Source organism: Sorex araneus, chromosome 8, assembly GCF_027595985.1.
Source record: "Sorex araneus isolate mSorAra2 chromosome 8, mSorAra2.pri, whole genome shotgun sequence".
NCBI classification, from domain to species: Eukaryota; Metazoa; Chordata; class Mammalia; order Eulipotyphla; family Soricidae; genus Sorex; species Sorex araneus.
In genome coordinates, this window is record NC_073309.1 from 12,622,162 (window position 1) to 12,647,260 (window position 25,099).

The 25,099-nt window shown below is 55.8% G+C and overlaps 2 protein-coding genes across 5 annotated transcripts in view; both read right to left on the reverse strand.

The window, feature by feature from the left end:
- SLC7A6 (solute carrier family 7 member 6) overlaps positions 1-10,072 on the reverse strand; it is a 40,256-nt gene extending 30,184 nt beyond the window's left edge. The window contains exons 1-2 of the mRNA XM_004600575.3: positions 10,014-10,072; positions 8,475-8,599 (exon numbers count right to left, since the gene is read on the reverse strand). The gene's annotated coding sequence lies outside the window, so the exon portion shown is untranslated. The remainder of the gene's footprint in view (positions 1-8,474; positions 8,600-10,013) is intronic.
- Positions 10,073-12,508: 2,436 nt separating this feature from the next.
- Positions 12,509-22,633, reverse strand: PLA2G15 (phospholipase A2 group XV). 4 transcript variants are annotated; one of them, XM_055146309.1, is made up of 6 exons: positions 22,413-22,633; positions 19,255-19,411; positions 17,659-17,777; positions 17,381-17,479; positions 16,824-16,923; positions 12,509-14,179 (listed from the first exon to the last, which is right to left on the reverse strand). In XM_055146309.1, the coding sequence occupies exons 1-6, from the start codon at positions 22,525-22,527 to the stop codon at positions 13,576-13,578; spliced, it is 1,194 nt and encodes a 397-aa protein (XP_055002284.1). In that variant the 5' UTR covers positions 22,528-22,633; the 3' UTR covers positions 12,509-13,575. The 4 variants fall into 4 exon arrangements, with proteins under 4 accessions (XP_055002284.1, XP_004600633.2, XP_055002283.1 ...); XM_004600576.2 differs by having other exon boundaries at positions 16,824-17,048; XM_055146308.1 differs by having other exon boundaries at positions 17,659-17,809; positions 22,388-22,633.
- Between the last annotated feature and the right edge of the window lie 2,466 nt (positions 22,634-25,099).

The following is a 25,099-nucleotide window of genomic DNA, read 5'->3' on the forward strand; positions in this document are numbered from 1 at the left end:
GGCCCACGCAGCACCACATCTTCAAGTCCTGGCTTGGAACCAGGTTGGCCAAATATCACAAAAAGTGCCCTCCCCGTTGCCTCTGATCACCTCTTGGGGTTCCCCCGCCCCTGCCCCCCACCCACCCACACAGTAAAAAGCCAAAAGACTGCCCTGGAGCAATAGCACCGCGGGTAGGGCGTTTGCCTTGCACGAGGCCAACCCAGGTTCGATTCCCAGCATCCCATATGGTTCCCAAGCACCACCAGGAGTAACTCCTGAGTGCAGAGCCAGGAGTAAACCCCGTGTATCGCCGGGTGACCCAAAAAGCAAAACAAAGAAACAAACAAGCCAAAAGACAAAACTCCAGCTTCACATTGCCCTGGTTCATTCCCAGAGTCTGGAACTGAACCCAAGAAAAAAACTTCCTGTAGGGAACCTGTAAGCCTCCCCACCTGGGCAGAACTGGGCCGGCCCATCTCTGCTGAGATGGCGCCTGCCCACCTCTGCTAAGGCACCAGCCCCCCTCTGCGGAGAAGGCGCCAGCCCACATCTGCAGAGATGGCACCAGCCCACATGTGCGGAGAAGGCACCAGCCCACATCTGCGGAGAAGGGGCCAGCCCACATCTGCAGAGAAGGCGCCAGCCCACATCTGCGGAGAAGAAGCCAGCCCACATCTGCAGAGATAACACCAGCCCGCGCGGCAGCACCTCATCACCATTCTCGCCGACACCCGGCCTGGCAGTCTTCCCTGTGCAGGCACAGGGGAAATCTTTGCTGTCGCAGGCCTGCCAGGTGAGCCCAGGGAATCCGGGAAGCAGGAGACAGCTGCAGAGCGTGTAGCCCTCAGAAGAGGGGGTGCAGAGAGACCAGGCGCCTTCCTCACCGGCTCCCAGCTCAGCAGGGGACAGCAGGGGAGCTCGGCCACCACTCCAGTCGTTCCATCAGCCCCTCACTGTGACTGGGGTTGGGGCTTCCAAGCATTCTTCTGGACTTCTGACACCAGATGGGCGGAGTTTGCCACAAAATAAACAAGTCCTAGATACCAGCCAGGTGAGCTACACTTTCACTCCATTCTGAACACAATTCACCTGGTGACACCAGCTCCCTGGGGTTAAAGGGCTCCGTCCTTCAAAACTGCGCCCACCTCCATGTCAGACCAGTGCCAATGCAGACTGTTACCTGTACTTCTGACCGGCTTTACATGGGAGGTTGCCACTAGCTTACCAGAGCAGCTCACAGAATTCAGGAAAATTAGTCAATTTACTGGATTGCCAGATTATTATTAGGAAAGGCAACTCAAGACCGGGTCAGATATAAGAGTTGAACAGGGCAAGGTATGTGGTGGGGAAGGCCGTGGAGTTTCTGTGCTCTCTCACTGTCCCAGCACCTCCTCATGTGTCACAGCCTGAAAGATCTCTCTACCCCATCGCTTTATTTTATTTTATTTTATTTGGCTTTTGGGTCACACCGGCGATGCTTATGGGTTACTCCTGGCTCTGCACTCAATCACTCCTGGCTCAGGGATCCATATGGGATGCTGAAGATCGAACCCGGGTCATCCATGTGCAAGGCAAGTGTCTTACCCACTGTACTATCTCTCTAGCCCCATCACTTTGAATTTTTTAATGGAAGTTTCATCATAAATACAAAGCTGAATAAATCACTGCTCATGGATAACTAGCTTAGCTCTAGCCCCTAATCTCTCCAGAGGTCAGGACTGGACTTAAAGTTCCAACCCTCTAATCACAGGATTGGTTCCCTAGCAACCAGCCCCCAACCAGGGTTCACCTCACTAACAGACACTCCTGTACAGCAAAGGGGCTTAAGACAAAACAATAAAAGACTTCCATTCCACCTTTACTGCTCCAGGACCTAAGAACAAATTAAAATATTTAAGTTGACCGCAGCTCTGAAATTTGTGTTAATTAAGCCATCCTTGAACCACTCAAGCGTGAGGTGGTACAAATTGGCGTCAATGTATTAATCAAATATGCCCCTATGAGTCATATGCAGGAAATTACCTTATTCCTGCATAATTTTTGTGTTCCAGGAGCAGTGAACAAAGATCAAATATATATTTAATCATGTATCATGGAAGGGGAAAAATGAAAGGTTAGCACATTTCACTGGAAAATTTAAAAATATTATAAAATGGTACATCCTTGAATTTTAATTTCCATTTAAGACACAGAAAGCTGAGTAAAGATCACTCAGTTGACAAGAAAATGCTGAATAATCTACAGTTTACCCGACCCCTGACCCCCATCAGGATCCCAGATCTTGGGGCTGTGAAAGATGAAGAGGTATTTTTTGGGGGTAGGGAGTAATCACATTTGGCAATGCTCAGGGGTTACTCCTGGTGCTGCACTCAGGAATCAACTCCTGGCAGGCTCAGAGGACCAAATGGGATGCTGGGATTGAACCCCCGATCAGCTATGTGCAATGCCCTCCAAACTGTACTCCCCTCCAGCCCCAAGATGATGAGGTTAAATCAAAGTGTCGCATCTGTCCTAGGCATTTTATGACACTAAGCCACTTTTTATCTCAAATTATACCTTTTGTTAAAACCATTAGTGAACTAAAAAGCAAGCAATTTGTCTGGAACTACAGCTCAACCTGCTGGAGTACATGCCTTGCATGGAGGAGGGAGGCCTGGGTTTGATCCACTGTACCACATGCTCCTTCCGAGCACTGTGGAGTGACTCATGTGAGCACTAAGCTGGGGAGTTGCCTCACAGGCACTGTCTGTCATGGCCCCCCTCCCTCCCGAAAAAAGCAGTCTACTGGGCAGTGATAAAGGAAAGCAGACCTTTACAAGGAGAGATGCAAGCTCTATTTCCCCTGTGGCAGAGAATAATGAGCCACTATCCAGACAGGTAAGAATTTGGTACCATTTTTAATGAATTACTAAATTACCAGAAGGATACAGAGAAAGCGCTCAGCAGTGCTGACCTGAAGGAGGAAATAAGTCAATTGCTGCCGGAAAAAAGACAAAGGTTCACCTGTTCTATTCTCTTAATAATGCAGATCTCAAATCCCTGGGGAAAGGGTAGCAAACTGTTATTTCCAAAGCACCCCAGGCAGGAGAAGAGAAAAATATATTAACGCTCTATACTGGGGAGTGGTAAGAACTACTACTACTGATCCAGACCAGATCTGGACCAGTGCCCAACTTTTAGAAGAGGGGCAAGACCACCCAGAAACCCACACATAATGACCTGCATAGAAAGACAGAGAGAGAGAGAGAGAGAGAGAGAGAGAGAGAGAGAGAGAGAGAGAGAGAGAGAGAGAGAGAGAGAGAGAGCGAGAGAGAGAGAGGGGGAGAGAGAGACAATAGTACAGCGGGTAGGGCGCTTTTGCCGTGCGCCGTGATAGCCAACCCGAATTCTATTTCCGGCACCACATGTGATCCCCCGAACCCCACCAGGAGTGATCCCTGAGTGCAGAGCCAGGAGTAAGCCCTAAACACTGCCAGGTGTGACCCCAAAATCAGCAAGAACAAGTAATTAGTGAACAGAATAAGACTTAGAGATGATCCAGATAATGGAACCATCAGATAGGAAAATTAAAACTAAAATGATGGGTTATTGGGGTGGAGAGATACAGAAATATAGCGAGTAGGGCACTTGCACGAACCTACGGGTTTTGATCCTTAGTACCACATATGGTTCCCCGAGCCCTGTCAGGAGTGATCCCTAAGTACAGTCATGAATAAACCCTGAGCCACCACCAAGAGTAGCCAAAAAAATCCCCAAAGTAAAATAAAATAAAACGATTCGCTGATAAGATAACTTATTGGGCTGAGTACATGCTTTGAATGTTGGAGGCCTGGGTTCAATCCCCAGCACCTCACAGTCTCCCCTAACATGTCAGAAGTGGATCCCTCTCCTGTCCCCGGCACAGAGCCAGAAGTTATGTGCAATGCTGAATATTGCCCCCAAGCCACACACACACACACACACACACACACACACACAAAAAAAAAATAAATAATAAATAAAAAAAAATAAAAATAAATTAAAATGATTAATACATTTAAAAGTGAAAAAGGAAAAGTTGAATAGCACGCCAGGTACAAAGGTAGAATTTCAGCAAAGAGATGAAGAGTGGGAAAAGTTAAAAAAAAAAAAAAAAAAGGAATAGGGGCTGGAGAGATAGCAAAGCGGGTAGGGCGTTTGCCTTGCACGCGGCCGACCCGGGTTCAAATCCCAGCATCCCATATGGTCCCCTGAGCACAGCCAGGGGTAATTCCTGAGTGCAGAGCCAGGAGTAACCCCTGTGCATCGCCAGGTGTGACCCAAAAAGAAAAAAAAAAAAGAGAATAGTACCTCTAAGAGGTGGAGGTATCCTAAAGAGGAATCGAAAGAGCTATGCTAGGAGTATCATGTCTCACTCAAGTGAGAGAAGAAATCCGGAGTTCCGACCTCTGTCGACGGTCAAGAATCAGGGACGCTGTCTTGTTTGCCAAGGCATCAAAAATCAGATGGGCCGGACATGTAATGCGATTCAGAGATGACCGCTGGACTAGAGCTGTTACCAACTGGATTCCACGGGAAGTCAAAAGACTGCATGGCCGCCCACCAACGAGATGCTGAGACTTCTTCGTCAAAACCCTGAATGAACGGTCTGAGGCTCTTCCTGTTCCTGGGTCGAGCAGATATCATTGGGCTACACTAGCATGTGACAGGGACAAATGGAGACACTACTGGCTCCCGCTCGATCAAATCAAAGATCAACGGGATGACAAGTGATACAAGTGATACAAGAGTTGGAGGATAACATCAAATGGCTTAATTTTAATTTAATTTTATTTATATTTAATATTTATATTAAATATATTTATATTTAATTTTAGAATATAAATGCCTAAATAAGGAACAGTAGCAATGTACTATGGATGTGTACCATATGCAAAGATGAAATAAATGTGAACAGCACAAAGAAAGGAAGAACTAGGAATTATGCTGTTCTAAGGTTCTGACATGTGAAATGGTTAGTATTATGCTGAGCACCATTCTGTGTGATTCGCCTGCAGAAAAGCAAAACCCAGTATACAATCTGTAAGAAATATATTTTGAAAATAGACACAGGGGCTGGAGAGATAGTACAGCGGATAGGGCACTTGCCATGCACGTGGTCAATCTAGTTCAATCCCCAGCACCCCATATGATCCCTTGAGGCCTCTCAGGAGTGATCCTTGAGTACAAAGCCAGGAGCAGGCTCTAAACATAGAAGGTGTAGTCTACACACACACACACACACACACACACACACACACAAACACACACACACACAGCAAAAGGAACCTGGTGTAAGGAATTATGGCTAAAGGGGTCTAGATTCGATTGTAGCACCTCATATGTCCTGAGTTCCACCAGGAGTGGCCCTAGTGGCCCCTCCAACCAACAAAAATATATTGCTGGAGTGAGAGATATGACTCAAAGGGCTAGAATAGCAGACGTGCAGGGTAACATTGGTATGTCCTGTCTCCCTTGCCATAGGAGCTTAGGTTTATCGCAGTGCTCCTGAGGCACTTCCATTCCTCTATGTTTACCTATATTTTCCTTCTCTGTGCTCTGTTTCCCCAACCGGTCTATCACCTTTTCCCCCTAATCAGACTCTGTTAACTTGTAAGGTCAGATTCCTGAGAAACCTATGATTTTATGTTTTTGAATGAAATATTGCTTTTCTCTTCTCCTTATGACCTTTGCACAGTTACTTTATTCTTATTTTATTTATTTATTTTTTTTTTTTGCTTTTTGGGTCACACCTGGTGATGCACAGAGATTACTCCTGGCTGTGCACTCAGGAATCACCCCTGGCGGTGCTCAGGGGACCATATGGGATGCTGGGATTCAAACCCGGGTCGGCCTCGTGCAAGGCAAACGCCCTACCCGCTGTGCTATCACTCCAGCCCCTGCACAGTTACTTTAGAACAATGTCCTTTTTGTATAGACACAGGAAGACAGTTAATGCTATGCTTTTGTATTTTGGGAATTAACTGACTCCAAATAATATTCACTCCTGGGCATTTTTTTCACTTGACTTAAGGCTCAGTTGCCCTTAGTTCCTAGCACCCCCAAAGCAGGGTCCCGATGAGGCACTGGATGGACCCAGGACAAGCTGTGGACTACCCTGGCATCGAAATGGGCCAGGCAAAAGCGCCATAATACTTAACTATAAGTTAAGAGCATGGTCATGGACAAATTCTGTCATGATCCAAAAAGTAACAACTGGATTAGGACCCTGCTAGGGTGAGGAAAGACTAATCTGGCCTGAGCACTGTAGTCTGGGATCTATAGTGATGTCCCCAGGTGAGCCACCCTATAAGCTTAATGTATCTCCATACAAAATGACTAATATTAAGGAGTAGAATTAAGATGAATTTTTATTTGGTTATTGGACTAAGGAAAGGAGAAATGCACCCACAGATGGTATTTTGCCCTTAGGTGGGTCTTGCTGGATGAATTTGTCCTGGAAGAAGCTTCCCCTGAGGGAAGGACCTTACATCCGTTGATTGTATGATGACACCTATGTGTAATTATTACCCCAACCCCTCATGATTTGGGATATAATGAAGGCTGTGAGAATGGGCAAGGGAGGAAGGAAAAGAGATTCGGGGAAGGAGAGTCAGGAGAGAGGAGATGAGAATAAAGGGAGATGAGAATGGAATAGACTGCAACTGATACCAACCAGCCTAGCCCTCGTTTCTTCCTTCATCTGCCCATCGTCATCAGCCTCCTGGGGTGGGGAAAGTGGCCCAAGACCACCAAACGCAGGCAGAGAGAGCGCCATGGCCTTTTGTATTCATTTTTTGAATACACACATAAGGAACCCCAGATTCAAGCTCCAGCACCTCATGGTCCTCCGAGCAACAGACAAATAGCAAACAACAAGAAGAGAAGTATGGCTAGGGATAAAGGAGGGACAGTGAGAGTGACATGGAAACCAATTCACCCAAAAGACAGTTCTAAATGAGTATTACTTCAACAACAACATACAACTCCACCACTGGTTCACACTGATGCCTTGCAGTTTCCAGAATATGGAGTAGTTTGAGATTTCCAGACGCCACCGTCCATCGACAAACACATCCTTGCTCTTGCTGAGCCTCTGCCTCTAAAACGAAACTCCGGGGCTGGAACGATAGCACAGCGGGTAGGGCGTTTGCCTTGCACGAGGCCGACCCGGGTTCGATCCCCAGCATCCCATATGGTCCCCTGAGCACCGCCGGGAGTAACTCCTGAGTGCAAAGCCAGGAGTAACCCCTGTGAGTAACCCCTGTGCATCGCCGGGTGAGACCCAAAAAGCAAAAGCAAAAAAAAAAAAAATGAAACTCCTCCACCTGGCAGCGGTCTTCTCCCACACACAGCTCCTGAAGCGCCTAAGGTGTCTTCTGCCTGGCAGTCACCCACTCTATTGTTATCTACCACCGTAAATCTCCCCGCTCTAGTCGGTGGTGAACTTGTCTGTTTTAGCAGGAGCCTGATCAAGGAATAACATGGGATCAGTGCTGAGTCCACAGGTACTGAATATCCACGTACCAAGGGCAGAGAACCCCTAGAACACCACTAACCCCAGTGAAAGTTCACTCCGAATTGCACATGCTCCAGAGCACTGCTTCTCAAACTTTCTCCTATCGAGACCCTTCTGACCCTGTTGGCTGGTCGCTCAATTAAGCCATTTTCACCCTTGGAATATCATGGGTGTCCCTAGGTTGAGAAATCAGCCCTACAGCAAAAGCAACAAAGGCTTAACTAGAGAAGCGAACCCTTGAGAACCCTGCCAGACCCCCAGAGTACCTGTTCTTCAGTTAACGGGTGATTAAGGAGGGGGAAAAAAATAACAAAAACCTTCTAGATCAATAAGAATGATTTCACTTGTATTTAATTCGCCAACAGTTGCTCTTTAGTCAGATTTATAAAAAACAACTTCTATTATTGGACACATTATTAATCATGTATAAGCCACTCTCTTTAGTATCCTTTTAAAACTTTTAAAAAATACTTCTTGTGGGGCTGGAGAGATAGCACAGCGGGTAGGGCGTTTGCCTTGCACACGGCCGACCCGGGTTCAAATCCCAGCATCCCATATGATCCCCTGAGCACGGCCAGGGGTAATTCCTGAGCGCAGAGCCAGGAGTAACCCCTGTGCATCGCCAGGTGTGACCCAAAAAGAAAAAAAAATACTTCTTGTTCTGTTTTGTTTTGAGGTCTCTCCCAGTGATGCTCAGGGGTAACTCCTGGTTCTGCATTTAAAAATCACTCCCCCAAATGCTCGGGAGACCCTATGGGAGGCCAGGAATTGAACCTGGGTTCGCCACGTGTAAGGCTACCCAGTGTACTATCGATTCAGCCCCATTTAATTAATATCATTCTTCAATTTTTATTTTACTGTTAGTATTCTTCCCACGTTATGCAAAATTAACTAAAACTCTTTACAAAGCACAAAGACCAAGAAAGCTAATAGATAACAGGAAAACAATAGTCACCTGGGAGGAAGTAAGCAAACATCCCGCTATCAGCAGCCTCCTCCTCAGAAGGGGTGAGAGACAGGCAAAGAAAAGGAAATCTCCACAGCAACGCCTAATTCCACCGGTCAGAGGCCATTTAATCTCTGCAACAAAGAAGCAATTTATTTAAAACACAAAACGTAACACTTTCCCCCCCCACACACACATTAGTCAGGCAGCAGGTTATTTCCCATCCTTCAAGGCCAATCATAAAACTCCGCAGAAGTCGCATCTCAGGCCACTGAGGTGGCCCTTGAGCCGCTGGCTCCACATGTCAGAGCCCAGTCTGGTCACCTCAGCTCACACAGCCCCCGAAGAACCTCTGTGGCACCGACTTGTGTACATGTAGCCACATCCTGAAGACCACAGTAGGAAGCACAGGAGGACAGAGGTCAGAAAATTTCCTGTAGCAAGAACTGCCAGAGGGGTGGCCAAACCTTACTTTCGGTCTGCAATACAAAGGGGTGCAGGGCGCCCGGTCTGCAATACAAAGGGGTGCATGCACGGGCGCCCGGGGAAGGAGGGAAAAAGCCGCCGCAGAGCGGGGGCTGGTGATTTTCCTCTCTTACTCACGACGGCCGAGAATCATGTTTCAGAACCCCGGTGACCTCAGAGCCGGGAAGCCGGAGCTGTCAGAGCACAATGGGGGCTCTGCAGGGCGGCTCCGAGAGGCTCTCAGCGCCAGCCAGGGGGAAGGTGCTGAGGAGCGGCCCCCTGGGCGTCCCCCAAAGCCGGTTCCTTCCAGCCCCCGCGGATCAGGTCGCGGCCCCCCCCCCAGAGCTGCGCCCCCCACCTCCCACCCCCGCTTTCCGCCACCACGTGCGGGATGGCGCTAGATTTTTCTGGGCTCCCCACCCAGCCCCCCTTCAAGGGCAGAGCCCAGATTCTTTCGGGCGGTGTCAGCCAGCATCGGAGCCGGTGCGCCCGCCCGCCCGCTCGACAGGCTTCAAGAGCGGCTGTGGAATGACGCTGGGCGCCGGGTTCCCGGGCCATTACACAACGGGGGGCTCCCCCCCAACACGTGTTTGCTTAGAGCTCAGGGAGGCATTTTCAGAATGTCCCACAGCAGATTTCCTTGCAGGTGTGACAGGAGAGGATGTCTGAGCAAGGTGACAAGGATAACGGGGGTGGGGGGGCACTCCAGCCCCAGTGGACAATCCGGGGTTGCTGGAAGGGGTTTCTTGGCCTTCACTCCCCCCCAGTCCCTGTCTCCCACCTGCACAGCTCCGGGTCGTGTCTTCCCACTCATCCCCAGTCTCTCAGTCTCTGTCTCTGTCCTCGCTCACACACACACACACACACACACACACACACACACGCACGCACACGCAAGGGGTCCCCTCACCCCCAGAGTCTCTCATACACTCGGGGTTCCCTCCCATCCTCTTCACCCTCGGCTCCTCCGGGTCGGGGGGTCCCACACACACGGCGGCCCCCACCCCCGGGACGCCCCCGCCCCCCCGCCACGTGCCCGCGTCGGGCCCGCGGCGACGACCAGGCCCGGGACGCGGCCGTTACCTCGCCGGGATGCTCCGTGGCGCCGCTGCCGCCGCCGCCGCCTCAGCCCTGGCTCCGCCCCCGCCACGTCACCGCCGCCGGTCGCGACAGCGCGCGTGGCGTCGGGACCCGGCGGGCGCGGGGCCCCGGTGGCGGCGCTACTTCCGGGCGGGCAGTTCCCTCCGCAGCGCCCCGACGGGCCCCCAAACCCGAGTGCCAGCTCGGCACCCCCCCCCCCGTGCGCGCGCTCTGCACCCCGACCCTGCCCCCTCAGGGGACCCGGACAACGCGCAGGACCAGCTTCCGCACCCGCTCAACCCGCCCCGACCCTCCCCCGCCAGCCCCGGGCCCCTGGAGTGACCCAACACCCGGCTCCTCCAGACCCCCTGGAGGGCCTCCCAGATAAGCCCCCCTTGGCTCACCCGACCCCCGCTGGCCCTTCAGAGTCCCTTCCTCTGCCCCACATCCCTGCTGCTGCCTCCATCTCCTTTTCCAGGGAAGCTCCGGCCGCCGCCTTGGGCTCCCTGACCTGGGCAGCGAAGGCCCCTTAGATGCCTGACCCCGCAGCTATGGCCCCACCTACTCCTGCACGTTTCTCCAGATGCACCTTGGGCCGCTGAGCCTCTGCTTCCAGACCCACCAAGGCCGCCCCTGGCTCCCCGCAGCCCAGAGAGGACCCAACCCCGGACACTTCCTCCTTCCCACACCACCCTGTACCTCCTGGCTTACCTCCCACCATCATGAGTGTTGTCCCCACCCCACCCCCCGCCCCCCTGCCCCAACCCTGGTCCCCAACTAGAAAGAACGATCCTTCGGGCCCCACTCTGGAAGATTTCCCCGAGTGGGAGAGAGCCTGGATGACTCAGTGCTGTCCCTCATCTGGCCCTTGGCCCTCTGGGCCAGCTCCCGCTAAGTGCCAGGCCGGCCAGGGGAGAGGTTCCCGACACTCCCCTCACTCCACAGCAGCCAAAACCAGTCACATACACGTGCTGGCTGGCGCCCAGTCCTCTGGTTCTGTCTCAAGCCCAGCTGCTGTCCCCTGGGCACCGAGCAGCGAGTCTGATGTTCTCCTGGGCTTCGTGCACTGTCATCCATCCCCCTTCTTCAGCTGTGGAAACAGGGTCAGGAAGGTGGGAAGCCTCCTCAGACAACTTGGCTGATGACATACAGAACTGGGGTTTGAGCCCTGGTCAGCTGGTCCTGAAGCTCTCTGCCGCTGAGGGACCAAGAGTGGCAGTGGGACCAAAAGAGGTCATGGTGGCTGCAAGGTGGTCCGGATGGCTAAATGTCAACACGGAAGAGGAGCCGGGTTTGACAGGCTCCAGGGGAGAGTTTGCTACAGGGGCGGAAGGCACCCTCACCTGCTTCTTTCACCTTTGGCCAGGAACCCGAGGGCTCAGGGTGCCCCCTAGTGGCACACCTGTATCACGGCCCAGGCTCTGGACCACAGAATTCAGGCCCGCATCTCTTCCTGAGGTCTGTTCCTCAGACTTGGTTATTTTATTTGCCCGGCTACACTGAATCCCAAGTCTCTTGATGCTTGTCCCTTCTTCCTTTTCCCTCTGTCCCCCAAGAAGTAAGTGGTGGTGAGGCCAGAGTATTAGTACAGCGGGGAGGGAGTTTGCCTTGCACATAGCCACCCAGGGTTCAATGCCCAGCATCCCATGTAGTCCCCTGAGCACTGCCAGGAGTGATTTCTGAGTGCAGAACCAGGAGTAACCCCTGAGCATCAGGGATGAGGCCCAAAAAAGTAAAATAAATGAAAAAGTAGGTGGTGAGCAAACAAGGTGAAGAAGCAGAATAAAAGGGCAGTGTTCACCCAAGGACAGGAGATACAAGGGCCAGGGGGATTGCCCCATAGCTGGAAGCCTGCTTCATGAGCGGAGGGGAGAAGGCAGATGGAATAGAGAAGGGATCAGTAAGAAAATGATGGCTGGAAGAATCAGTCAGGATGGGAGATGTGTGCCAAAAGTAGAGAATGGACCAAACATGATGACGTCTCAGTGTCTGTGTTGCAAGCCATCATGCCCAAAAGTAGAGAGTATGGGGAATATTGTCTGCCATGGAGGAAGGGGGAGGGTGGGAAAGGGGAGGTATATCCAGGATATTGGCGGTGGGGAATGTGCCCTGGTGGAGGCATGGGTGTGTGATCATTGTGAGACTGTAACCCAAACATGAAAGCTTGTAACTATCTCACGGTGATTCAATAAAATAAAGGGGGGGAGGGGCAGTGTTCAAAGGCACGATCAGGTCACAAGCTGAAACAGGACGGAGGCTGGCAGGGCAGAGCTGGAGCGGTGATGGGGCCGATGGGCTGATCCAACAGGGTCAGATTCTGGTTCTTCGTCCTAGGAGGGGCAACTAGCATCCAGCAGGAACCAGGAACCATGCCTTAGTGCCGCAGAAGCTCCCCACAGCCCCAGGAAAGGTCAGGTCCCAATTCTGGCCTCTCCACACCCTTCCACTCCTTGGTTCCCTGTCATGCTCAGGGCAAACACTGCGGCTCCTTACAGCATCCAGAATACTTTTATTGCCAAAATTGAGGTACAACTTGCTCAGAGCCCATGTGAGGCCCACCACGCAACTCAGGGGCAAGGGAGAGTCGGGCGCTGGGCAGGGTCACCACAGACCAGCCCCAGCTCCATGGAAACGGAAATGCAGTAGAGGAGGCGGAGTCCGGCCTGAAGGGGGCTCCGGGCCCTACCCTGGAGGGTCCCCCCCGAGTCTCGGCTCATGGCACCAAGACAGGAGGATTCCACTCCTGCTCTCACGCAGCACCTCTGAGGCGACAGAAAATCCCCTGAGCATGAGGGGTTGAGGAGGTGGCCTGGCCGACATGTCTCCAGGTTGGCGCCTGCAAACTAAACCTCTCTCAGCTTCCGGGTGGGGGGCAGGAGCCCCGCCTCTCCCAGTCTGACTCCGGCCCTGGCACAGGTCCCAGAAACCCATGACGAGTGTGGCCGTGACCCCAGCGGGAGGGCTGCGGCCTCGAGTTCTTCCTTTAAGCGCTTGCACTGGGCCCTGCTGGCATCATGAGCAGAGTCCCAGGGCAGAGGGAGCAGCGTCGGTCCCGAGGCCAAGTGCCCAACCCAGGGGAGCCAGGGCCCAGGGTGGCCCCTACCCCAGAACTGGGAAGCCATTTGCGGCCCAATCCTGAGCAAGATGGTTCTTGGAGGTAAAGAAAGGACGTGGGTGTTTGGGGCCTGGAAACCACGGAGACCCCACACTGCCCCTAAACACTGGAGAACCGGGCTGCCCCCCAAGAATCCAGTCAGGCTGGGGAGCTGCTGAGCCACAGGGAGGCCACAGCTCCTGCCCCCTGCCCGCTACCTGTGGCCAGGAGAGGCAGCCATTCCCCTACAGACCAGGGGCCCATGCCTGGGACCTTGGGGGTGGGTCCCAGCACCTCTGTGGCACCCCTCAAAGACAGGAGGCCTGAGCCTGGCTGGTGGGCAAAAAGGACCCCGAGATCAGAGGAGCATGGCCCGAACCATCAGGAGGTCCCAATCCTCCCGCTATCAGCCTCTCCCTCCGCCCCCAGGCGGGTCAAGAAATTCCCTGAGGAAGAGCGAGGGCAGAAGCTTCACCCCACCCCAAGACCCAGAGCGTGGCCCGGTGTGTCTCCAGGGGCTAAACGCGCTGGCTCTGGAGGCCGAGAGCAGCCTGGGCTGGCGGTCAGGGCCCGAGGAGCAGGCGTTTGAGATAGGCCAGGGTGCTGGCGTTGGCCAGCATGGCGATGTGCTCGCTGCCCGGCAGCTCCTGCAGCCACACTGGCTGCTGCTGGCGGCCCAGCCACGCCTGGCACTGCCGGGCGCTCTCCAGGTTCACGGTGCCGTCGCCATCCCCGAAGCAAATCTTCGGCTCCCGATCTGGGAAGGTCTCGTAATAGAAGGAGTCTGGGGTGGGAACCCCCGTGCCGTAAAGACAGTGGAGTGGCACCCCTGGGGGCACCAGGCCCTGGACCAGCCCCTCCGTGTCCTGCCGCATGAGCCAGCCGTCGGGGAAACCGATATCCCGGTAGAAGCGGGCGTAGTCCCGCAGCGTGTAGTTGGCGGTGGGTGTGCGCACGAACACCTTCTCGGGGGACCAGGTGGTGGCGTACGGCAGCAGCCAGCTGGTGGACACGGCCGAGCGCTGCTGCTCCCGGATCTTCAGGGACCCGATGACTGGGATCCGGTTGTTGTCTCCTGCAGAAGAGGGCTCCCTTCAGGCTGAGCTCAGGGGTGCCGGCAGCCCCCCGCGGGCCCCCGAGGCCCATGCCCACCCCACCTCCCTTCATATCTGCTCACAATGCTCACGGACCCGATTGCTTCACTTCCTGTTTTGTCTCCGGGGTGGGGGGTGTGCGTTTCGGCCACACCTGCTGGAGCTCAGGGGCTGCTCCTGGCTCTGTTCTCCAGGGTCCCTCCAGGTGGGAGACCGAGCACATGTGATGCCAGGCATGGGCACTGAGAGCGGGGTGAGCTGTGGCAAGGCAAGCGCCCCCAGGGCCAGCTCTCCTCTGGCTTCCCTTTTGCATTTCATCACAGGGACTCTGCAGCCACCTTTCCTTCCCAGAGCTCAATCTGTTATGTAAATGGCACCCACAGCTGGGTACACTTATCACCTGGCCAGTGGGCATGGACCTTGTTTAGACAGGAGGCTGGGCGCCCGGAAGAATGCGCCTTTCTCTTTTATGATCCTGAGCTGTGTCAGTATGTCCTCTTTGCTGCGCTCAGCCCCGCAGACCTCTTACTCACCTGCCCATCACTACCCGGGGCAGCCCGGCCTGCAGGAGGCAGCGCAGTGGGCGAGGCTGCAGGTGAGCACCAGGCCTTCACCCAGGAAAGGTGCCAATGTGGGCACACCCATCGGCCAGTCCCGGGCAGGCAGAGCTGCAACTCGGGAACAAGAAGTTGGGTTTTGTAATTTTCTAGGGCCACACCCAGGAGAGTTTGAGGGGCTGCTCTTAGCTCTGTGCTTGGGGCTCAAGCCGGGCCTCCTAAGCAAGGCACACGCTCAGCCTGCCAGGCCACCTCTCCAGCCCGGGCACGGGAACTGAGAACTTGCACTGAACACAGGCTTGCTGAGGGGGGGGCGAGGGGGAGGGGCAGGGGGTCGACTCAGCTCAGGGAGGGGCCAAAGCAACAGGAGAGCGGGTTGAACATTTGCTCTACTGGTTCGATCCTGGGCCCCCCATATGGTCTCCTGAGCCCTGCCAGGAGTTATTCCTAAGTACAGAGACAGGAGTAAGACTTGAGCATCAGTGGGTATGGCCACAAAGCCAAAAAAAATTAAATTTCCAATAAAATAGATGTACCTAGGGAGGCACAGCTGCAACCACATGGCCTCCCCACCCCCACCCTGCCTGGGCCTGAACAGTTTCCCTGAATCTGGGGCAAAGTGTAAGTTTTTTTGGTAGTTTTTTTTGCTTTTTGGGTCACACCTGGAGGTTACTCAGGGGTTACTCCTGGTTCTGTACTCAAGAATTACTCCTGGCAGTGCTCAGCGAATCATATAGGATGCCGGGGATTGAATCTGAGTTGGCCGCAAGGCAAATGTCCTACCCGCTGTGCTATAGCTTAGCCCCTTTCGGCTTCCTTTGCAGAGTCCCACGCTTACTAGGCAAGGGCAGGCTCGGCTTTCATTTGGTTTTGTTTGGGGAACACTCTGGCAGGTGCTCAGGGCACAAACAGTGTTGTGGGGAGAGCCTGGGGCTCCAGCACACAAAGCAAAACTCTGAACCAGCTTGAAGAACAGCTGAGGGCCACACCCCGCAGTGCTCAGAGCTCCTGCCTCGGTACTCTGCTGCGCACAAGGTGACCGCCCTACCAGCCCTACTATCATCTCTCTGGCCCCTTTCTGCAAACTGTTTTTTGGCTACACCTGGAGATACACAGGGCTTACTCGTGGCTCTGCACTCAGGAATCACTCCTGGTGGTGCCCGGGGGACCACATGGGATGATGCTGGGGACCGAACCCAGGCCGGCCACGTGCAAGGCAAACACTATCCACTATGCTATCTCTCTGGTCCCTCTCTGTAACTTGGCAAACTCCGGTTGAAGGTAAAGTTCTAAAAAGAATCCTGGGGAAGCTTTTTGTGGGTTGGGGTCTTCATCATGGCTCCATCCCCTGCTCAGGGGGTGCCCTGGCCTCCCCCTAGACCCACACTGGACAGAGCAGGTGGCTAGGATCTGCAGGGCTGAGGCCTGCATTCACCGTGCAGCCTGGACTGGGTCACAGGGAGCGGCAGGGGCTTGAACCAGATGGAGATCGACAGTTAGTCAGACAGAGCCGCTGAGCGGACTCAGGGAAGAACCTTCACAGATGCTTAGTACGTGGCTGGTTCCCTGCTAAAAGCGAGGGGCTATGGGGCTCACCACCCATCCCGGCGCTGCAGCTGGCAAGTTCTGACAATCTTGAGGCAGGTGGGTGGGGAACAGGCCAGGAGGGGGCTTTCCCAACTGCCAGGTGGGCAGGCCCCGCCAGACTGGCACCTTCGCCCTCTGTGCGCTGCCCACAGAGGTGCAGTCTCTGACAGGAAACTGTGGGCTAGCCTTCCTCCTCGCGGCAAAGGCGGGTCAGAGAGAAGGGGAAGGCTGCCCGAGTCAGGCCAGCCACATCCAAACCCAGAGAGTGTGTGTGTGTGTGTGTGACCTCAAGGACCAAGTTTTGCCATCCCTGAACATGAACCCGATGCAAATAGCACGACGAGTCACCAACTAGTGAGGGAAAACGAGGCGCAAGGCTGGGGTCTCCTCCGCCGGAGGGAAACGGGGCCAGGAGGAACACGATGGGGCGGGGGGGGGAACACAGGTTCCAGCAGCCCAGGCTGGACCCTGTGGGTCTTACCTGAGGCCAGGACGCGCAGTGTCTTGGCTACGCCCCCCCAGGGTGCACCCAGGGCCACGAAGGCCCGGATGTACTTGTCCTTCCAGGCCTGCGGCTGCCGCTGCAGAAAGTAGAGCGTGTACATGTTGCCCATGCTGTGGGCAACCAGCACCACGGGGCCCCCGTACAGCTGGTACATGTCCTCGATCATCTCGCGGAGGGCCAGGAAGTAGGGCCCGTTCTCATCTGCAGGCCAGAGCCAAGCAGGGGTCAGGCAGGAAGGGTCCTGGGGCCTGAATCAAGCTCTCTTGGGCCAGACCCAGGACCAGGTGGGCGGGGAGGGGACGGTCCACACCCCTCCGGTTCCACGAAGGGAGGAGACGAGGGGGGCCTCGCCTCCCTCTTCAGTCTGTCTTTCCCCGGAAGTCCTCCGGGATAGACGGGGAAGGGACAGGACAGACAGACCCAAGGTGGCGACTATGATGGGGTCAGCGGGAGAGCACAGGATGCGGGGTGACCGGGACCTCCTTGTCCCCACCTTCCCAGACTTTAGGGAGGAATTGAGGGTGATCACTTACTTGGAGCTCGGCGCCAGTCGTAGGGGGCCCCGCGGACGTCCTCGCCCCGCGTGTAGCCCCAGCCCACCAGGCTTTCCACCATGGTGTGGAAGTAGGAACCTGCAGACCGAGGACATTCGGTGTCTCCACCTGCGGCCTCAGAGCAGGGTCGCTGACCCAGCCCTCTACCCGCCGCCCCTGGACGGGACCCCTATAGCAACCAGGGCCCTGATGGCAGGGGTCTTGCCATTCAAAGAACCCAGCCCCAATTCCCGGGGGGTCTGCGGGAGGCTACGCACCCACGCTTCTTTTGCTGGGGTCCAGGAACTCCAGCGAGAAGGTCTCCCCAAAGCCAGGGACCTGGACGTCCACACCTTCTGGAAAGTGCGTGGTCCGGGAGGTTCTGTTGTAGACCAGCCTGGAGGGCGGGCGGAGACGCAGAGCGGTCACCTGGAGTGACCCACCCCTGGTTTAGTCAGATGCAAGCTCTAGAGCCCAGAGGAATGCTCTGAGGGCCCCCAGGGCCCACCCTGGCAACAGTCCCTTCCTTGTCTCTTGTTTTGGAGCCACACCCGAGAGTGCTCAGGGATTACGTCAGGGGCCCCTCCTTTAGGGCTCGGGAGGCAGTAAGAAGTGCAGGGGGGTCAGCCTGTGCTAGCCACATCCAAGGTAAGCGCCATGCCCCTGCACCATCTCTCCACAACCCCTCTTACAATCCCCAGTGGTGCAGCACAGCGCTCAGGGACCCGACCCAGGGCTTCTGCATGATAATTCCATGAGCACCAGGAGCCTGTGGAATCATCTCCCAGAGCGCCCCGCACTCCCTGCTGTCACCCATCACAAATAACTTCTGTGTGTGTGTGTGTGTGTGTTTGGGCCACACCTGGGTCACTCAGGGGTTACTCCTAGCAATGTTCTGGGGACTGTATGGGATGCCGGGATTCAAACCTGGGTCAGCCACCTGCAGGCAAGCATCCAGGCCGTGGACTGGGAGAGGAGAGCCGCAGGCCTGGCCCCACCATAAACACTGTCCCATCGGCCTCTCTCCACAGGTGCTCTCAGCACCCAGCACCCACCCGCACCCCACAGGCCTCCTCCCCCAACGCCCGAGCACGGGGCACTGCTGTGTGGGTGGACAAGGCTGGAAATGATGAGGACAGATGTGTGGGGACAGGGACACCGTTGCCTCTGTGCCCAAGAAAACTGCCAGGACCTTCAACAGCTGTGGGAACACCCTAAGACCAGCCACCGAATGCTGGCAAGAGCCCCGGCACTGGCCAAACACTAGGCAGTGTGGAGGTCGCAGAGGGAGCTCAACTGTGTGGTCCAAATCGGGACTGAGTAGAATATCCAGCACCACACACGGTCCTCCCTGCACTGCAGGGAGTGATCCCTGAGCACTACTAGGTGTAACCCCCAACACAACAAAGCACAACAAAAACAAAAACACAGTGTCTTATCCAACAGCAATGATTATGACTATGACATTACCATCGTTCTTGTCTGGGGGCCACACCCAGCAGTGCTCGGAGACTACTTCCTGCTCAGTGCTGGGGGGGGCCTGGGGACACTGGGGACGGAGGTGGATTTCTCACATGCACGCCACCCACACCAGCCCTTTGAGCCAGGCCCGGCCTGAGTCCCGAGCTAGAGCTTAGGTAGCGAGATACGAAGTTTGCTCTGTCTGGTATTTGCCTGGGGGCCACATCGGGGGGGCTCAGGGCTTACACCTGGCAGGCTGGGGACGACATGGGGTGCCGGGGGTCCAACTAAGTGCGAGGCAAGCACTCTGGCCCCCAGTTCATCATTTCCAGTTCTGTCTGGAGAGGCCGGGGGCGCTGGCATCCAGACCGAGGGCACAGGGAGGCGGGGGCCTGGGGGTCTGCGCCACCCACCTGATGTTGTCGATCCAGCAGTCGATGATGACAGGCAGCAGCAGCTCCAGGTTGAGCCAGAGCGTGAAATAGCTGTCGGTCTTCTTGGAGCAGAGGTAGTGCACGACGCTCGGCTTGTCCAGCTTGGCCTCCAGCTGGTTGCCCAAATCTCCGGGCACTGCAGGGAGGCACAGAGCCAGCTAGAGCACCTGGAAGCTTGAACCCCAAGGCCTGTGCCCCCCGCCGCCGGACCCAAGTGGGTAACAGGACCGAGCATGGGGTCCTTTAAGCAGGCCCTGGGAATCCAGAGAAGCATCTAGCACTGGCGTGTGTGTAAGTAGGTGGGGGGAGGAGGCGATGTGCAAAGAACAGAGCCACAGCTGCATGTTCCCAGGACCAGCCTCGCCAAGCCCACGGCCCAGAGGCCCCAGCCTGGGTCTGAGACGGCTACACTCAAACCACAGCCCCGTGGTTCTGGGGCTGTCAGACCCCAGGATGAACTTCCTCCCCACTATCCAGTTCACACACTGGCTCCACCCCGCCCCCAGACATCACAGCCCAACAGTCGAGTCTTCAGTCTGTGTGTGCCCCCATGACTGTCCGTGCCTGTCTCCAACACCCGCAAACTTGGACCCTGTGAGAACCACAATCACGGAGTGAGCAAGTGTCCGCTGAGCTCGCCTGTGCCCCGCAGAGCCAGCCAGCCCCAGCCCCTGCCCCCCTCCATGTCCTTGGAGAAAGCAGGGGTCGCCAGGGGACTCTGCCTTCCCTCCTCCCTTCATGATTTGGGAGCAGAATCCTCCCCCAAAGGGAAACAGCTGAAAGAAGAAGTTGCCACATCTCCTCTCCCAAGATAGCCTTTGACCTGGTCAGGCTGTGGGGCTTCTCAAACTAGCAGAACTGAGCTACTTTTTGCCTAGTATGTGGACAAGCACCCACATGTCCTCAGGTCTAAGAGCACTGGGACAGAACAGCCTTATTAGGCCCACTTTACAGATGAGGAGACTGAGGGAGGTGGGAATGGATGCGGAGAGCCTCTTCCCCTACCCAGCGCCTTCTGTATTACATCTCCGGCTTCTGCTGCTCCTCCCCACAGAGGCTGGTCACCCTGAAATGCTGATCCTTTGAAGGTGGAGGTTCGGTCCCTGATCTGTGTCCAGAAACTGGGGCTGTTGCCACGGGGCTTCTCAGGGCTGATGCCAGCAGCCTCGCTCTGGGACACCAGGCAGTTTACTCTTCAGGTTTGCTGCTGATGCATTAGCAGGGCCAGGAACTGAATCCAGAACCAGGAATTGAATCCAGGACCTCGTACACGTAAGACAAACATTCTACCACCGGGCTACATCCAGGTCCTACTTTTTGTGGGGTGGGAGGGCAGGGGAATGCCCAGCGGTGCACAGGGCCTACTCCTGGGGGTGCCTAGGGGACCATCTGCAGCGCCAGGATCCAACTGGGGGCCGCATATGCAAGGCAAGTGTCTTAAGCCCATACTATCTCCCCAGCCTCTCCCTCCTTTTTGTTTTGGGGCCACAACCAGAGCTACCTAGGGGCTTCTCCCAGCTCGGCGCTCAGGGGTTGCCCCTGGCAGTGCTCGGAGGGTACACAGTACCCGGGATCCGACCTGTGCTTCCTGCTCACTGAGCCTCTGCTCCAGCCCTGAACTTGCTCCCCAGTCTGAAACTGAGAACTTTCCAGTTCCAGTTTCTCTGTGATGATGGGTGGAGCCCGAGGCTCCAAGGCCGTGACCTAGCAGCAAGGAGTTTGGTCTGTGTCCATTCAGGGGGAAAGGGCGAGCGGCTCAGGGACCACAACTTCCCAAGGCCATGCACCCACACTCAGGATCAGGAGACCCGGCCCCGCTCCCTGGGGCCTTCAGGGTATGAAACACATGACACGAGTCATGAGCTACAGAGTGCTCTCCTCCCCCCACCGCCCTTCTGGCCAGCTGGACCACTACCACCCTCCGTCCACTGTGCAGGTCCTTCTGCCTGGGCTGTCCGGGCTCTCTGGCCTGTTCCAGGAATCCCTCGACATCCACCTGAGTCAGCAGTCCTGTGTCTGCCAAGCACAGATGGCGTTTCTAGCCATCCCTGGGAGCCTCATCGTCCGGGCTTAAGAAGGTCGGGCCCAGGCGGTGCCCAGCATCCTCCTCGAACAATTCCGGCCCAAAGCTCCCAGCGCAGGACTGCCTGAGCCCACACCAACGGTCACCACCCCCTTCTGGGAATGACGACAGCCTCCCTGAAATATTCTGAGCGGGGGAGCTGAGGCTGGGGCTCAGCAGCAGAGCTCCTGCCCTGCACCGCTGGCTTCTTTCACATCCTCGGCACTGCAAAAATGAAAAAAGCCCCAGAGGGAAAGAGCAGGTGGGTGTCTGCACCCTGCCTGCAGGGAATGGCGAGAGCCATCCATCATACGGGGAAGACTGACAGCTCCACCGATGTGACTAAAGTCCCGAGGTGGCAAGCCTGTGGCTCTGGGGCGGTCAGTCGGGCAGAGCTCCGAGAGGGTGCGGGTGCCCAGGAACTCACAGGCGCTGCTCCAGGTCACTCAGCGCCTGGTCCAAGTAGGTCTGGCAGGGATGAGCGTGCGGGCAGGCTCCCCCACATCTGCTCCTGGCTGCTGACGGTTGCCCACCGCAGCTTTAGCCCCGCGCCCCTTCCCTGGGCCTCGGGCCACTCCACGGATACTACTGGTTTGCTAGGGGTGGAAGAGGGAGGGGGCAGGCCAAAGTGCAAGCACCTGCCCCGACTGCTGCCTTTCCGGTAATGGCCTTTGCAAGGGTCAAGGAAGAGGGCTACCTAAGCAAACCAAGTCGACCCTGACGTCCCTGGGGGTCAGTCCGAGACCACCTCACCTGGCACCCCCTAACTCCTCACATACCCCAGTTCTCAGAAACGGGGCCGAAGGGTGTCAGTCATTACAGTTTGAAAAACAAACAAAACACTAAAAACGGTGATGAAGCGAGGCATCGGACAACGTACACGGAATCGGGCTGCCGGGTGCTGACCCTCCCACCCTCACCCCGGGATTCCACAGGGCAGAAGAGAGGGTGACCACGCCCGCGCCCATCAGAGCGGCAGAGCGGCAAGCGCACCAGCCTTTCCGCCCGAGCCCCTCGCTCTGCACCCCAGGAATGCAGCCCTGCACGCACGCAGACGCCTGGAAGCGAGCCTCACCCAACACCACCGGCGGGGGACGTCCAGCCGAGAGCGTCGGGGCTGCGAGCAGCAGGAGACACAGGAGCCCGCGCGGGAGCACGGCCGCGGAGCCGGGGCCGCGGCAGAGACCCATGGCGAGCGAGCGCGCACAGCTGCGGGTTCAAGGTGCAGGTTCGGCTCTCGGGACTCGCGCCTAGGCCCGGGGCGGCGGCGACGCGCTTAACCCCGCCGCCCGCCGCCGCCCGCAGCCGCCCAGCCAATCGGGGCCCACCTCCCGCAAAAGGCCGGCCAATAGGGATACGGCCGCCAGCCACGGCCCTCCCAGGGGCGCTCCCCGTCCCGCTGCTGCCCCGCCCCCAGCCTGTTCCATCGACTGCGCTGCTCGCCGAACGCATCGAACGTATTTGGTCGCTCGAAGCGGGGCGCGACTCGCACGCTCCCAGCCGCCCCCTCGGGGAGCCCGGCTCGCCGCAGCCGTGCACCGAGCCCACCCTCCGGCGCCCCACGTCCACGTGGCGCAGCGCCACCCCCGATTCCTGACCTGCGATCCCGAACGAGGGTTCGGGGTCCAAGAGTTTGCTGCTGTTGAATGCCTCGGGCCAGGGGGAAAGTGAGTCCGGGGCCGTTCTTTGGTCTTAGGGGACCTGGAGCTGCCCAGGACCCTTGTGAACCTTACACAGGGCTCTTCGCATCCCGTTTTGTGTTTGTTTTGTTTGTGGGCTACATCCGGTGTTGCCCAGGGACTATTCTGGGCTCTGTGCGCAGGGGCGGCCCCTGGCGGTGCTAGGGTCCCATATGCCTGCCATAGCTGGGATCTAACCCCGTCGTGCCCTGCACTCTCTTACCTCCTGCACTCTCTCCCCACTCACACCTAGTTCTGCGGAACCCTGGTTTAAGGGCCCCTACTGCCTCAGACTAGGGATGGGGACCGACAGAGACAGGGTCAGTGTGTTACTGTTATTATTGTGGCACTGTGATTTATAACGTTGTTCATAACAGTTTCAGGCATACAATGTTGCAACACCCAACCACCAGTGTCCCCGGGTTCCCTCCCACCCCGCCAGCCTGCCTCCCTAACAGGCACAATTTTTTTTTTTTTTTTTGCTTTTTGGGTCACACCCAGCGATGCTCAGGGGTTACTCCTGGCTTTGCACTCAGGAATTGCTCCTGGCAGTGCTGGGGGGACCATATGGGATGCTGGGGATCGAACCCAGGTCGGCCGCGTGCAAGGCAAACGCCATACCCGCTGTGCTATCGCTCGGCCCCGGCACAATTTTTTTTTTAATTCTTAAAAAATGCTTCACTTTTGGAGGGAGGGATGGGTACTCGATCATTGTATGACTGAAACATAAGCACGCACAGTGATTCATTAAAAAATAATAGCAGTGTAGCACTGTCGTCCTGTTGTTCATGTATTTGCTCTAGCGGGCACCAGTAACGTCTCCATTGTGAGACTTGTTACTGTTTTTGGCATATCGAGTACACCACGGGTAGCTTGCCAGGCTCTGCCGCCAGGGCAGGATAGTCTCGGTAGCTTGCCGGGCTCTCTGAGAGGGACACAGGAGTCGAACCTGGGTCAGCCGCGTGCAAGGCAAATGCCCTACCTGCTGTGCCATCGCTCCAGTCCTGAACAATAATAATAATAATAAAAGCTTCCTTTTAAAATTTTGCTTTCTGACTGAGCTTGTGCTGTGAGCACCATCACGATGGTTTTCTGCTCCTCAGTAAGGACAGCATATGGCCTGCTGACTCACATAGCACCACAGGCCTGCCTGACGGTGTTTTCATTTTAGAGACCTCTTAGGTCTCTAAAATGAAAAGCACGGACTCCTCCAGGCTGGCCACCTGCAACTGGGACCTACCCAGCCTTTTTGGTATAAAGGTAAATAATGCTATTTCCGGGGGCTCAGGAAAGCCTAGTTTAGCTGGAGGCTTATTGTGGGAGAGCCTCCCACAGTATGTCAAATGCTGGGCCATTCTGTTTTGTTTTGTTTTTGTTTTGGGGTCACACCTGGCGATGCACAGGGGTTACTCCTGGCTCATGCACTCAGGAATTACTCCTGGCCGTGCTCTGGGGACCATATGGGATGCTGGGAATCAAACCTGGGTCAGCCGCATGCAAGGCAAATGCCTGACCCACTGTGCTATCGCTCCAGCCCCACACTGGGCCATTCTAAAGCCTCAAAGACATCGTCCAGAAGAGTTGGTTGTTTTTTAAGGGGGGCGGGGGGCTGGGGAACACCTGGCTGTGTTCAGGGCTTACTTCTGCCTCTGTCCACAGGGATCACTCCTGGCGGCACTCAGGGAAACATGGGGTACTGGGGATTGAACCTGGAGTTGGCCGTGTGCAAGGCAAGCACCCTACTCACTGTATTATCACAGCAGACCCCAACAGGCACATTTTTAAGTTCAATGATTGTAATTTGGGTCTCCTGCTTACTGCGCTGTTGGCTCTGTGGTTTAGATACATATCTGCAACCCCCCTCTGCCTGTGGCCATGTGCCTGAGGCGCCTTCCTCTGCCCCGCCTCCTGTCTGCCTTCCTACCTTTCTATCTCAATTTCTTTCCTTCCCTGTTCTCTAAGGTTGGGGTGACAGCGGGTACCCTTGTCCTCTTATACAGCCCACAGAGAGGTCAGGTCCGTGTTTGGATTAGGAGTGAAAGTGACCGTTTACGGGGCACTGGAGTTTGGACTCACCCTGCCA

Bases quoted from the DNA above. Each gene is read 5' to 3' on its own strand.
- PLA2G15 (XM_055146307.1), bottom strand. From the start codon at position 22,527: ATGGGTCTCTGCCGCGGCCCCGGCTCCGCGGCCGTGCTCCCGCGCGGG. The intron at 17,049-17,380 runs GTAAGTGATCAC...TCTGGCCTGCAG, and splicing joins CGACTGGCGCCGAGCTCCAA to ATGAGAACGGGCCCTACTTC. The intron at 14,180-16,823 runs GTAAGACCCACA...CCTCTTCTGCAG, and splicing joins ACTGCGCGTCCTGGCCTCAG to GAGACAACAACCGGATCCCA.